Genomic DNA, 14,934 nt, shown 5'->3' on the forward strand with positions numbered 1-14,934 from the left:
GTAAAAAGTTGTTTGGAAATGAATAGAAATGGTGAAAACACATCATAGGATTTGTAATTAGTAGTGCTAACATGGGTATGATAGTGGTTTGTTTTATCTTTTTTTTTTGAGTATTGAAAATGCTCTAATATTGATTGAAGGTAGGAATGTACAACTCTGGTTTTACCAAATGCCATTGATTGTACATTTGAGATAAATATGTAGTTTATGAACAGAAAAAAATTGATAAGAGTGAGTTGGGGCAAAAATATACCTAATATAAGTTATAGACCATAGCTAGTAGTAATACTTTGATGATGCTGTGTCATAATTTGTTACAAATGTTTCACAACAATGCATGGTATTGGTGGTGGGATGATATTTGGGAACCCTATATGATATGCATGTTTGTTTTATTAGTTTACAACTTTTACTATATACTTATTGTTTATTTATGTTCACATATGAGTGATATATTTAAATGCATTTTTTTAATGGAGAAAAAAGACTAACCTAACTTGAGTTTTCTCAAATCTAATATTTTTAGCTAGCTAGTGACAAGGTTTTCCTGTTTTTTTACAGGATGATGTGTTTTATCATCTTGTCTGTGCTTTGTCTAATTTAGATTCTAAATGTTCATGTTTTAGTACGTTTTTAGCACGTAAGCATTTATTACCAAAGTAGTGTTGACTTCAGGGAAAATGTCTTTTATCAAATCTTCAGTCATCCATGCTGACTCAAAAGTACTTGTCTCAGTTTCAGAATCACTTTGGTACCACTAGGTGGGGTCAGAGGACACCATTTATAAAGGCATTGTACCTTTTCCCTCTTGGAACTTTCACTTTTTTTTTTCTTTTTTGCGCCTCTGCAAAATTTGGACCTAGCTTTTGTAGAGATTTACAAAAACTTTGTTCGTGAATGGCATTACTTAGGGCTTTCCCATTTACTTGGCTTACAGTTTCAGTAGTTTTGATAGTCTGACTTAAAGAAAAAGCTTAAAGTTGAAGTCCAGAATAATAACTAAACTTATCTGAACTGATCTGTGGTTTTGCATTCACCAACATTGTACTTATTTACTATCCTGCTCATACTGAGTCTGAGATTAAATGTCTTGTAAATATGTTCAAAAAAGTCTTCAGCCCACAATAGTTCTTATATGTCAGCAGAAAGGTTTACCAGTCCTACCCACTCATACCTACACCTTCTGATGTTTTTAAACTCAGTGTCATAATCATTGATGACCAAAAGTCTAGCTAGGAACAGAAATGGAATGTGTAGAATTTATTTTGGGGCTAAGGTCTGAGTTTTGCATGAACTAGTTGGCATGAATGGACTATGTATTAGTTCTTTTGTGCTGGTAGTTTTTTAAAAAGGAATGACTTAAGTACAAAGTACAATTTTAAAACTGTCTATGGCAGTAGTTAATCAGTTGGATAATACTTAATCATGGACTATATTTCATAGTCTGCCAGTTTGACCTGATGGTTAGACATTTAGCCTTGTGTCTATCTGCACTGAATTTATTATTACTTCCTATTTGTAGTTCTCTGCAGAATTATTATTCTCAGTATTTCAAACATTTGTAATCCTTGATTATTGCTGAATATCAGTAGTGTGCCAGGTGCTAAAAACTTCTGTTTTTCAGGGACATTATAATTACCATTTTGTTATATTAGAGAGTTCATTATTATACAGTCAGCTCTTTATTAAGAGTAAGGAATATGATAGCAGAACCTGAGTAAGGAAAAGGAATGTGGAAACCACACATAAATTAAACATTAAGTACCATTTACATCCCTGAAAATCATTTTAAGATATAGAATGGGATGTTAAAGAATGAAAAGAAAATCATTATAAAAATGAAGAAAGCACTACATGGTTTGCACAAAACCATTCCAATCTCATAGACTCAGAAGGTGTTAATTTTGAAAGACCGCTTGATGACTTAAGATGCAGAGACCCAAAGACGTTAAGTGACTTACCTGGCACAGCAGGTTCAGATGTTTTATAGCTATTTTACTGGGCTATGATTGTGCTCATGTTGTGAGCTACATTCCAAAGATAGATATTGTCTTCTTTGGTTTTGGGGAGCTGTATTGTTTTTGTAACATCATAACTATTGTGTCTTTCTGTTTTGTCATCTGTCAGTCGACTTTGAAGAGCCTTGTCTTCTATATTTATAGCTTCATAAATCTGGGCATTACACTGGGCATAAGAGATTTATGGATGAAGAAACTGAGGCCCATTCGAGCTGCATGGCTCACCCAAAGTTATAGGCTATTCATGGTAGAGGGAGGGAATCTAGGATCCAGGTCTCCTCTCTGCCTTCAGTGCTGCTCCCATAGCCTCTCTCATCTTCAGTGGAAACCATGCCAGAAGCTGCAAACATAAATACTTTTTTTTCCCCTAAAAAACTGTAATTCATCTTGTTTTGAAAGACTAACGGAGTTTAAAACCTCCATTTTGTGACTGCCCAAGGTGTTGTGATTTGTTTCTTACTAGTCTCTTTTGTTCTGTGGAAAATTTTCTTATTTGTTTTTTTAAGATTTAAATTTCCTTGCCAAGGTATTTTTAGAGAGAAGAAATTAGTATGTGTCACCAAAGGGGGAAAATATATACCTTAAGGCCTAATTATGCAATTAGAATTTTTAATAAGGAGTGTCATAAATTCTTGCTTCATTGCAATCACTACGTAGAAGACTGTTCCACTCAGAAGCCTCATCTAGTTAACACCATCATTATCATCAGCAGTAGCAGCCGACCACAAGCATTTATGGAGTGTCCACAGATTATGCAGCACTTGCTTGGGTTCTTGGAGACTTAAAAGTGTATGTGTGTGCATGTTGTGTTTGTGTGTGTGTGCACGCATGTGCATTTAGCCCTTGTCTTCAATGAGTTTGTGATCTTCAGAACTGAAGGAAAGATAGTAATCTGGGGGAAAGACAGACACCTTATTTTTCTATATATGTAAAGTACATACTGACTCATGCATCTGGTATTGTTTGGGGGAGGGGGGAAGGGTGAATGGCATAGCAGATAGATAAAGGAATGGATTTTAGAAAGATCTGATTATAGAGAAATTGAAACACATAGGTTTGCTAGCTTGGGAGCAAACAAGGCAGAGCATAATTTAGGCCTAGAATGTACTAGGTTGAAGAAGGGAGGAAGCAATTGGTGGGGGGGCCTTGAAACCAATAGCTTTAAATAGATGAGGTATAATAACAGATGATTGGAGGGCTGGGAGAGGAAAATTACTTGGTGTATTTGATTATGGCAGAAACTGATAGGGCAAGAATTTGGAATTGGTTTTTTTTTTTTTTTTTGCAAAGAGGAGATTTCAGGCTTATGAAGATTTTGCCCCACTTTCAATGAAGGATGTAGGGATTGGGTTGGTAGAGTAGAGAAAAATGGATCTCTTTTATCACTGAAATTCTGTTTCTGTTTGGAGGATCCCTTTTTCCCTTACGCTAAGACACAATGGCTGAGTAGGAGCGGTGTATCCTTTAATTGCAAAAGGAAACAGCACAACAGTTTTACAGTTTAAGCTCATGAGACAAATCTCATGAGACATAAGAACCTGCTTTTCTGATGTGGTGGTACCACACTGAGTTGGAAGAGTTGGTTTTAAACCAATATTATTTTACTTTTTCATGATCTTTAATTAATCAGAATAGATTTTAGTGGAACTCATTATTTACTTGATACATAGCAAAATCATTTTTGTAACTTTTCCATTGTGTTTATCTGGTAAATTGAGGTATTTGACTTCTGTATTTTAATAATGGGCAAATAAAAGTTGTATTTGTGTTTGGATTTGGTACATTAGCCTTTTAAAATACATTCTTAAGTCTTCTATACATTTTTTTTTTTAAACCCTTAAGGATTCTTTTTTTTTTTTTTTAAGGATATATTTATTACTCCCCCCCACTTGCGCTTGCTGTCTGCTCTCTGTGTCTGCTCTGTGTGTGCTGTGTCTGCTTGTCTTTTCTTTAGGAGGCACCAAAAACCAATCCTGGGGCCTTCCAACATGAGAAAGAGGTGCTCAATCACTTGAGCCACCTTAGCTCCCTGCTTTGTGGTTTCTCTCATTGTCTTTTCCTCTGTGTCTCTTTTTTGTTGCATTATCTTGTTGTGTCAGCTCTCTGTGCAGACCAGCTTTCTGTGCGGACCAACTTTCTGTGTGGGCCAGCTCACCTTCACCAGGAGTCCCTGGGAACTGAACCCGGGACCTCCCATATGGTAGATGGGAGCCCAATCACTTGAGCTACATCCGCTTCCCTATAAATTAGTTTCTGTAAAAGTCAGTGATGAATCAGCAAGTGAGGGGGAAATGATAGTCACCCTTAGTGTTCCATTTCTGAAATGTGGCTCACATCTGAGCCTGGGCATCCTTGGGAGGTGCATTTCCTTCTGTTCATATTTGTAAGGGAGCTAACCTTTTGAGAATTTTCATGGCAAATGTTAGGGCAGCTTGTGAGCTAATTTGAAGAAACCCTGATAAGTAAATGCTTGAAAAGACACGGATTTCCCAGTTCTCTTAGATCTGCTGTGGAGTAGACAGCCAGTCAAATAGCATTCCTTGTATGGCTGATAACCTAGTCCCATAGACCTCTGTGAAATGGAATGTTGCCTCTCTTTAGCTTTTTCTAGACTCAGGTCTTCTCTGTGGTTCCAATTCCTACGCATTTTACATATAACAACCAAATTCAGCTCTCTTTCTTAAAAAAAGCTGTCCTTTTCTAGCTCTGGCCTTTTCCCATCATGTGATTGGGTTCCTACTCACCCTACACTGTTGTATCAGCAAGTATAAGGGATTGTATTGTTGATGGCCACTTGGCCCAAAGAAAGCAGGGGAAGAAATGAAATGTGAAGGCTGCTAAGCAAAAAACAAATGGCCATTTTAGGGTTGTGAGTCTAAAACTGACCACTTGTAAAATGGCTGTCAGTAGATATCATTCACAATGCTTTCCTGGTTAATAGATCCCAATCAGCCCCAAAGGGTATTGGTGCCAGTTGCTTTCTACAAAAGAAAAGCGCTGAATTCCAGATATGTTCCTGCTGCGGAGGGTAAGTGCTTAGTGCTATTTACTTAAAACACTCTAGGTTGATAAATTACAAGCACTTCACTCTGGGTAAAGCTCATAAATTCAGCCCCTACAAAAAATAACAAGCTGACAGCACTTAGTCCTGTTTATAAAGTTCATACACATCTATCTCGATGCAGGCACAAGTATATATCTATGAAATAACACCACAGCATGGTAAAGTAATGGGCAAGTACAGCCACTACAGCAAGAAGTGTTATACTTCTAGACTCACTACCATTAGCCCCTCTGCTTGAAGGGCATCTGGAGGATGAGGCCTGTGGAGGGGGAGGTTGCACACAGTGGAGTCCAGATTTTTGCTCCTTCCTGCCTGTCTTCTCCCTGGAAGTCACCGTACTCCTTCCCACCACCTCTCTTTTTCTGTCTGCAAAATGAGCATCTGCCTCCAAGTCTCCCTCTGTTTCTCTATGAAGAGATGAGGCAAGGAGCTGTAGTGCTGTATGTGGAGCAATTTGATCAGTGTGTGGGCAGAAGGAGATGGGTTTAAATGTACATTAATCAGAACTAGACTATGTACTATTTTTTGCAGTCTGTTTAGGAAAAATTATAAACCCTAACAAAAAAGGCCTTTACGTAATATAAGTGCAAGGCTTGAAAGGCTTACATTGTCAGGTGTCAGAAAAGGAACTATTTTAACAAAATAATAAACATATGATTCATTCACTAGTCATACACTTCTTAGAGATCCTGGCAGGTATTATGGGATGGTCTGGACCAGTGACTGAATCACCTGGGTCCTAACTGACTGTGGAGATTTAGCATTGTCACACAGCATCGGGCTGAAGCTACATATTCAGTACTGTGTTTGAACATTCAGTACTGCAGATAGGATCATTATGCTGCTTGCCAGATACTAGAAAGGTGCAAAGAACATTCCTTCACTTTGCAATAGCTTGGACCCAAGCGGCAGACATGCTCTGGCAGGCATGACCTCTGCTTCTTCAGCCCCTTTACCTCAGGACAGGCTACCGCCCACCTCTCAAGACCCAGCTCAAATGGCTCCTGAGTGAAGCCCCTCACTCCTTGGGTCCCCAGGCCCAAGTTGTGTTCCCACAATACTCTGTTCTGTTAGCGTTTACCAGATTGCGTTTTCATCACCCATTTACCTGTCTTCCTTGCCAGACATGAATAGGGACAGTGTCTTGTCCTGAATTCATCATTTATCTCTTGTGCTGAGCACAATGACTAGGACGTAGTGGGTGCTCAATAAATGTCAAATGAGTGATAGGTTGGTTAGCTTGATGAGAATTGATGGTGCCCTTTCTGATCTGTCATCCATCATCCCTGGAGTGAAACAGGACTGGGAGGCTTTAAACAGTGCCACTTGAGGATATGAGGAGAGTCAGGGTTAGAATTAATAACTACCTTTTATTGAGTATTTGCTATAAGCTAGGCATTTTTTTAGACTTTTTAAGTGTATTAATGCATTTAATCCTTGGATCAATCCTCTAGGACAGGTTCTGTTTATTATCCCCATTCTGAAGCCTAGGGAAGTTCAATAACTTGCCCAAGGGCACACAGTGACAGAACTGAGATGCATACCAACATTAGGTAACCATTGCCTGTCTATGCCTAACCAGTCTAAAGACTGGGTCCTTGAGAGAATTAAGCCCCAGTATTATAAGGTATCCACCATGTGTAATGATTTAACTTCTCTCTCTTTTTTTTAAAAAAAGATTTATTTATTTATTTCCCTCCCACCCCCACCCTAGTTGTCTGTTCTCTGTGTCTATTTGCTGCATCTTCTTTGTCCGCTTCTGTTGTTGTCAGCGGCATGGGAATCTGTGTTTCTTTTTGTTGAATCATCTTGTGGTGTCAGCTCTTCATGTATGCGGCGCCATTCCTGGGCAGGCTGCACTTTCTTTCGCGCTGGGCGGCTCTCCTTATGGGGTGCACTCCTTGTGCGTGGGGCTCCCGTAAGCAGGGACACCCCTGCGTGACAGGGCACTCCTTGCGCACATCAGCACTGTGCATGGGCCAGCTCCACACGGGTCAAGGAGGCCCGGGGTTTGAACCGCGGACCTCCCATGTGGTAGACGGACGCCCTAACCACTGGGCCAAGTCTGGCGCCTAACCTCTCTTGTGTATCCAAAACGGTATTAGTAATATTCCATCCTTGGGAGAATAGAGAAAACAGTCATTCAGATAACTTTCTGTGTTCTCTGGTTCAGGTGAGAAAAGTGGAGTTAGTTAACAAATAATTGGTTTTAGATGGTAGCTTTATCCTTTTGGAAACACATCAGTAGATACTCTATTTTCAGGCGAACTGAACTCTAGTACTTTCATTTCTTGCAAGAGCCATCTAAGCTTCCTTTTGCCTCTACATATGTTATTCCCTCTGCCTGGAACATACTTCTCTGCTCACAAGTCTTTCCACAAGCCCAGTCTTCACTTAGCTTCTCTTTCCTACCAGTAGTTAGTTTAGACGTCATTTTCCTACTCTTCCGAGACCAAGGGGGTCTCTTCCCAAGGGATCCCTTCAGCCCTTGGTGTCCCTATTGTGGCACTTAAAGATGAGTGTTGTAGTGCAGGAAAGCAGATTGGAGTTAATTTTTGTTTGTGGTATGAGGAATTGATTATCTGTTCTTGGCTCATTCTTCCCTAGTCTTGTTCTGTCAGAGTTGAGATCATCTGTTTTGCTCACCATTTATCCCCTGCACCTTGCGCAGTTTTGGGGCACAATATATGGTCACCAAATATTTACTGAAGGAGTAAATGAATGAGGGTTACCTTTGCTGTAAGTCTTAAGCCTTCAGGTTTTGAAGTACTGAAGTTGGTTCAGTTGAACGCTGTTTATTGTATCTTTTATGTACACCCTCAGCCAGTCACTGTGGGGAACAGAGAGATGACTAATATTGCTTTTGTTCTGAGGTGCCTACAATTGAGGAAGACATTCAAATGACCATGAATCACTTTACAGTGTCAGCCCAGCACAGAGGACCAGTGATAAAACTCAAGAAAATCATGTTACCAGCAAGTCAGGCAGCTCACAACCCAATACCTCCTGGCCATAGAGTGCCCTGAGAGCCACTGGGAGGAACTATGACCAGAGCTCTTGTTTGTATGAAGTAGAAACCCAAATTAGAAAGACTAAGCAAGCCTCATACATTCAGGGAAGGGGATGGTGATAAGTACAACCTCATAAAGGTAATAGCTTGTTGAGGTTAGAGTCAATCAAAGAGAAAAACTGTTTAGTTACTTTAAGACAATATTGTTTTATAAATAGAGCTAAGCCTTTAAATCACATATATTTAGGGCATTCCCACCTGGTTTCTTCAGGCACCTTAACTTATCTAAAGCTTAATTGCACATTTCTTCCCCCTAAACTTGTGCCTTCTGTGTTGCATCACTCTCTTAGTGGAACCACGCAATGCCCAAACCAGAAACATGGTCATCCCTCTTAATTCTTTCTCCTTCAGTCTCCACAGGCATTTGGGCACCAGCTCTGTGACTCTGCCTCCTTTCCATTTCTCAGGTTGTCTTTTCTCCCTCCCATTGCCTTGATTAAGGCAGGAGTTGGCCTCTTTTCTAGTCTTCTTGCTTCTATCCTCCCTTCCCTCAGTCTGTTCTTTACCTTGTCAGAGCACATTCCAGAACGCAGATCTGATCCCATCGCTCCTCTGCTCAAGAGTCTTGAAAGAATCCTCGGCTTTCCCACCAGGTGGGCATCATACCCCCATTCCCACCACACCCCCTCCTCCTGAGTCAGACTGTCTGTTTCAGCTCCGCCAGAGACTGCCAGTTCCCTGGAGAGATCATGATTTTTTACATACTTATTTCCTCTCTTCCTTTACCTACTCTCGTTTGTTCTTTAAACCTTCTCTGACCTCAGTCTGTCATTGCCTGTGTCTCTGCAGGGACCATGCTTACACCATTTTGTATCCCGGTGCCTAACATTGCCTGGCACACAGGAAGTGCTTTGTAATACTTGCTGAAAGTCTAAATGGGGGTAACAGAGTCTTTAATTCACAGTGAGCTGTAAGTGAGACATATCTGGCCCTACTGAGAATGGGTTTGTTTTCAGGGTTAGGAAAGCGTCAGTACACCAGAAACTAGATAAGGTGACTGGGGAATGCTGTAGAGAATGAGAAGGAAGAAACACCACAGAGTGGGAAAAGAGGTGCCTACCTTAGATACCCTTGAAAAAGGCGGTGTCTGCTTTGACAGGCTGCTAAGAGCCTATTGCTCAGTTTTCGTATTTGTACAAAACATTTGGTGATCGCTTAGGCTCATTTCTAACTCTGACATTCTTTGGTTCTTTGAGACAAAGTTAAAATCTAAGTAGGGCATTCTGAATCGGTATGAGAATTTTTCCCCTATCTTCACTTTATGGAAGACTGTAGAGGCAAGGGTATTTTCTTTTCATATACAACAAAGATAGTTTTGCATTTTAAAAACAAAGAAGTAAAGGGGCATACAGGAAATCCTTATAACTGCAATATTATGTTTGAGAATTTAAACTCCCAAATCAGGAAATTCACTCATTGTTCCCTCGGCAGCCTTCATTTAGATGCAGGGCACATTCCACTTACAGACAGGCCTGGCCGCGGCCTGAGTTATGGCCGGCTGGGAATCGTTACCTTGATCTTCTCGGCCCTTGGGTGTTTAACTTCTCCAAGTTAATGTCTGTTCTTTAGTGTTACATTATCTTGTAGCAAGGTAGTCATTTATAATTTATATACTATGTACTGGCTTAAAATAGAGGCAAGAGGATAATCAGCATCCTGAAGCTTCTAGTTTTCCAAAATAACATTTCTTCTGTGAAGTCTGCCTGTAGGAATTAAAACCCGCAGTGAATTTAAAACCCTATGTCCTTGTGGGATTAAAGCCCCCTCTCCTCTCAGTTAAGGGGTGGAGTGGGCATAACCATCCCAGAGTTCTCAGGATCAGCTAACAAGAAGGTGAGGATGGTCAACCACCATACCAAGGAACCAAGAGAGTCTACAACTGCAAGCAGGAGAATCCCTTCCATCAGCCATGTGAGATCTAAGCCCCTCTCAATTATAGGTGGACTGGGAGTTACCATTCCAGGGTCCTCAGGATGGAGGAATAAAATATGTATTAGAGTGGATTTACTGATATTCTACTATAAAATTATTGTGACTCTAGCAGTGGAAGAAATTATATCATTCATGTGGAGACAATGGCTGCAGTTGTTGAAGTCAGGGAGAGGGAAAAAAAGGTGTAATATGGGGGCATTTTTGGGACTTGGAGTTGTCCTGAATGGTATTGCAGGGACAGGTGCAGGACATTATATATCCTGCCATAACCCACTGAATGGTCTGGGAGAGAGTGTAAACTACAATGTAATTTATAATCCAGGCTATATAGCAGTGCTTCAAAATGCATTCATCAAATGCAATTAATGTACCACACTAATGAAAGAAGTTGTTAAAGTGGGATAAGTGTAGGGTGTGGGGAGTGGGGCATATGGAAATCTCCTATATTTTTTTAAGGTAACATTTTGTGTGATCTGTGTATTTTAAAATAAAAAATATATTAAAAACAAAACCCTATGTCCTGTTGTCTAATTGGGAAATGGGTGTTCCCGCAAGCATTATTAAGCCTTCAAAAGAGGGAGGGAGTTTTTTTGGTAAAGATTTATTTTGTTTATTCATTCCACCCCCACACACACCCCCGTTGTTTGCATTCACTGTCTGCTCTGTCTTCTTTAGGAACTGAACCCAGTACCTCCCATGTGAGAGGGAGGTGCTCAATCACTTGAACCACCTCCACTCCCTGCTTGTTTTCTCTCATTGTGTGTCTTCGTTTCGTCATCTTGTTGTGTCAGCTTATCATACCATCCTGTTGCATCAGCTCCCTGTCTTGCTTGTCTTTTTTAGAAGGCAACAGGAACGGAACCTGGTAGGCGGATGCCCAACTGCTTGAGCCACATTCACTTCCCCTCTTCTTCTTTTTTTAAAATAAAACTCATTTTATTTCACTGGATTCAAAATAATCCCTAAAGACCTCACCTCACAGGGGACAGAGGCAGAGGGAAAGGACAGGAGAATCAGCCTTGTGAAGGGCAAAAGCACATCTATACTTCAACTACTTGTCTGCTGCAGTTCTTGGTTCTTCTGTCTAGATCACTGCTTTGCTTGACTTTGAGGGCAGACACAGAAGGGGTGGGCTTTCTTTTTGGGAACCCTCATACAGACACACTTTTCATTTACCTATATTAAAACAAAGGGCCTTGAAAAATCAGGCTTTAGCAAACACCAACCAGATATCAGGGAAACTTATATTTTTCCTTCTTGCTTTTCTAACAAGTCTCTAAACCTTAAAATTCTATCCCACCTCCCGTTGCTTTTCAATATACATCTTCAGTGTGCCGGGACATCTTCAGTGTGCCGGGACTTTGGGTAGAGATTTGGGCAGGAGAAGGACAGATATTTCTGCAGTCAAGTGGTCTTGCTCTTCCGGTGTCTGGCCTTACATTTGAATCCCAAGATTGCTCTAACTGTGACCACAAATTTCTGTGATGTGTCCCATGTGATCGTAACTGTGCCTGGTGCGCATTTGAATGTACACCTGATACTTGGTGGTTTTGGGGAGAGTGGCTACAAATAGCAGCTAAGGGGGAGTCTAGGAACAGTCTAAGTGATTTAACTTGAAAGCCACAAGGTGGCAACATCTACTAAGTTGCCGCATTCGCTATTAAGATGTTGAACTTGCTTTTCAGGCTGCAAGATTGAAGAGCTGAGGAAAGGGTTTAGCAGCCATTGCTTCAGGTCCTTTTGAAATGAGGCTATAGTATAAATACACTACATTGTATTAGTGTCTATTCATCATTTTGGTTTAGATACTGAGAATTTGAAATTGTTCTGTGTGACTATGGCAAGTTGTCTCCCCTTTGGCCTCAGTTCCACATCTGTAACAGGAGAAACATGTAATTGTATTCCTGGTTTCTAATGCTTCTTTTTCTTCATGATTTATGACTTTGGTTGCAACTTCTTCCCCTATACTGCTTTTCAAAAACTAGCAAAACCAATCTTTAGATTAAAAAACACTAGCCTTTTATCTAAGGTCAGAGTCATGACTTAAAAAAAAAAATCAACAACAAAATCCCAAGGATTAATGTCTCTAGAAGCTAGCCAAATCCCTGGGTTAATGCAAGAGGATAGGCTCTCCTAAATGACAATGCTTATTTACCAGCTTTCCTAAATTAGCAGCTTTGGGGATATTAAGGTCTATAAGGAACTGTCCAAGGGAGATATTGTGTATGCTTTGCAGTGATTAAACCATTAAGCTCTAATTGGTATTTCCCACTCGTGGTTTGGTGGAGGAAGCTTTTAAAATTATTTAGGAATTCTGTGCTCATCAGCCATCTTAGTGTCATTCCTGCGTTTTGGAATCTGAGAGTAGAGAGTACAAAGAAAAGGTTTTTTCTGAGATTATGATTTTTGCTTACAATATCCTTTCCTGTTGGTTTGTTCTATTGCAGATGAAGTGGAAAGGGAAGGACCTGTTTGATTTGGTGTGCCGGACCCTGGGGCTTCGGGAAACCTGGTTCTTTGGACTACAGTACACAATCAAGGACACTGTGGCCTGGCTTAAAATGGACAAGAAGGTTGGGCTTTGGAGTCAGTGAAACCAGTTGGGCTGGCGTGTTCCCTTCCATATTTTCCTGCACATGTACCTCATTTATTTGTTTATCATCAAGGTATTTCATATATATAGTAGAGAAGAGGGCAAGGCCCTAAATTAGTAGTACAGAAAGCAGGTCCTGGAGATGCCCCAGGTTTTCCACTCCTCACAGGCTCTCCAAGGCAAGCAGTATGAACCAAGATTAAACTGTTGCCAGGCTGGCTTATTTATCCATTGTCACCTGGCTGATTACTTCTGACTCTATGCCTTTTAATTTATTGAACCACTAGTCAGGCTTTATGAATAAAAATTGTTGTTACCGTCACACACACACACACACACACGCTTTTTACAATTTATTTCTTGGAAAGATTCTCTTGGGGCTTATGTTCTCAAGAGAATTTTTAGAAGTCTTTTAGAGAAACACCATAGCCCAAATTGAATTAATCGTTCATGTGATTGAAGGGGAATAAAAAGTGCCCTGGTCTCTGTGTCCATTTTGTCCTTGGGATCCTCTAGGGCTTCTGAGGCACTGGTGGAGAAGTATGCACTCCTAGCAACTCTGATGTGGTTTGGAAATGGATATTGCTTAGGGGAACTGTCCTTTACACAGACTCATATGTGCACACAAATACTTACCTCACCACGAATATGGTTAGGGAGCAGGGTCATATGCTTTTGTTAGTAACTCTAAAAGACATTGGAATCTCAAGTAAGTCAATGTCTAACTCTTACCCAAAAAGATACTCCCTGCGATTACCTACTTGAACTTATTATCTACTATGTGGCATGATAAACAATTAAGGCCTCTGGTCTTTTACCAGTTTGCCTCCAAGCTCAGATGTTCAAATTGTGTTTAGGTATATACGTAGTAATCTGAGTCTTCATGTCAGAATTCCTTCTGTTTGTAAGTTTCATATGGGAATTTTCAATGAATATCAAAGTGCCACAGTATGCCATTGTCAGTGAGAGTGTTAAACAGGTTTATTTAGAATCTCCTGGACAATGACACCTGGAATTTGGGCAGGAGCATGGAAAGTTATGTGTCAAAGACAGCAAAACTTTTCTACATGTTTTTGTGATTCTTAGCAAAGTAAACTTGAAATTATATTGAAGTGTTGGCCAAATGGATTCTAGAAAAGGGAGCATCAGGAGCTATGGAGCCTGCAGCTCAAAAGATCTAAATTAGATACATGCTAATGGGGTCTTATAACCTGCTGTCATATATGTTAATGTCCTGAAATGAAATACACTCTAGAAAGCAGACCATTCAAGCTTTTTAGGGGGTGGATAGAAAGATTAAAGACAGTGATATATGGACTATGTTCTAAGCATTCTATGGGGACATCTCTGGAGTTTCCTTGAAACAAGGTGTTGCCATGATGGACGCTTTTTACTTCTGTTGCTTGGTTAGTGTTTGGATGATTTCAGAAATATCTGGTTCATTGTCTCTAAGCTCCTTTCCAACATAGATCTAAATATTGGAGGTGGCAACAAGATAAAAGAATAAAGGAATATTCTACTACAGAAAAAGAAAAAGCCTTCAGCCTACCATAAAAGATAGTACCCAAGATCTTTGAGTTATAAATTTCTAGTTTTAAACTATTTTTATGGCCTTGAGAATATTTGGACCTTAATAATCTTAGCTCCACTCACTCCTTGGGAACACTGATAAATTTGGTTTAGAAATGCCATGTGGAGTGAATATTATCTCTTGTTATAAATGGCTTTTGTGAAAGCTTAAAGCTTTGGAATCACAACCTTAGGGAAATGTGATGAATTTAGAGGGAAAAAATTTCTATGCACACCCTGGACAAGTCTCTTTATAGTGGTGGCATGGGAGAAAGACATGCCAAAATAGTAAGTTGTCTTTTGCTCTTCAATTCTGCAGGTGTTGGATCATGATGTCTCAAAGGAAGAGCCAGTAACCTTTCACTTCCTGGCCAAATTTTATCCTGAGAATGCTGAGGAAGAACTGGTTCAGGAGATCACACAACACTTATTCTTCTTGCAGGTACACTGGTCTGTGCTTCTTCCTTAATTCTGAGAGAACTTTCCCAGGCCTGGTTGCAGAGTTGACCTGGGAGAACCCTTGAAGTTAACCACAGATGCCTTCAAATTGTGAAAATATTCTGCCCCTAGAAAATCAGTCCCTTTGGTTCTATAATGGAAAAATCTTCAGAATAAAACTGTCCTTGAGTAATAAGAATTGGTGTCAGATGAAATTGCAAAAGTGTGATGGTGAAGGAATGGATACAAG

General features: G+C 40.1%; 1 protein-coding gene across 2 annotated transcripts in view; it reads left to right on the forward strand.

Moving 5' to 3' along the window:
• The window catches only part of NF2 (NF2, moesin-ezrin-radixin like (MERLIN) tumor suppressor), a 105,456-nt gene that overhangs the window by 14,706 nt on the left and 75,816 nt on the right, over nucleotides 1-14,934 (forward strand). For both annotated transcript variants that reach the window (XM_004461765.5, XM_004461764.4), the window contains exons 2-3: nucleotides 12,532-12,657; nucleotides 14,566-14,688. In XM_004461765.5, coding sequence (XP_004461822.1) covers nucleotides 12,532-12,657; nucleotides 14,566-14,688 — 249 coding nt within the window. The remainder of the gene's footprint in view (nucleotides 1-12,531; nucleotides 12,658-14,565; nucleotides 14,689-14,934) is intronic.

Source organism: Dasypus novemcinctus, chromosome 19 (genome assembly GCF_030445035.2).
Source record: "Dasypus novemcinctus isolate mDasNov1 chromosome 19, mDasNov1.1.hap2, whole genome shotgun sequence".
Lineage (NCBI taxonomy): Eukaryota > Metazoa > Chordata > Mammalia > Cingulata > Dasypodidae > Dasypus > Dasypus novemcinctus.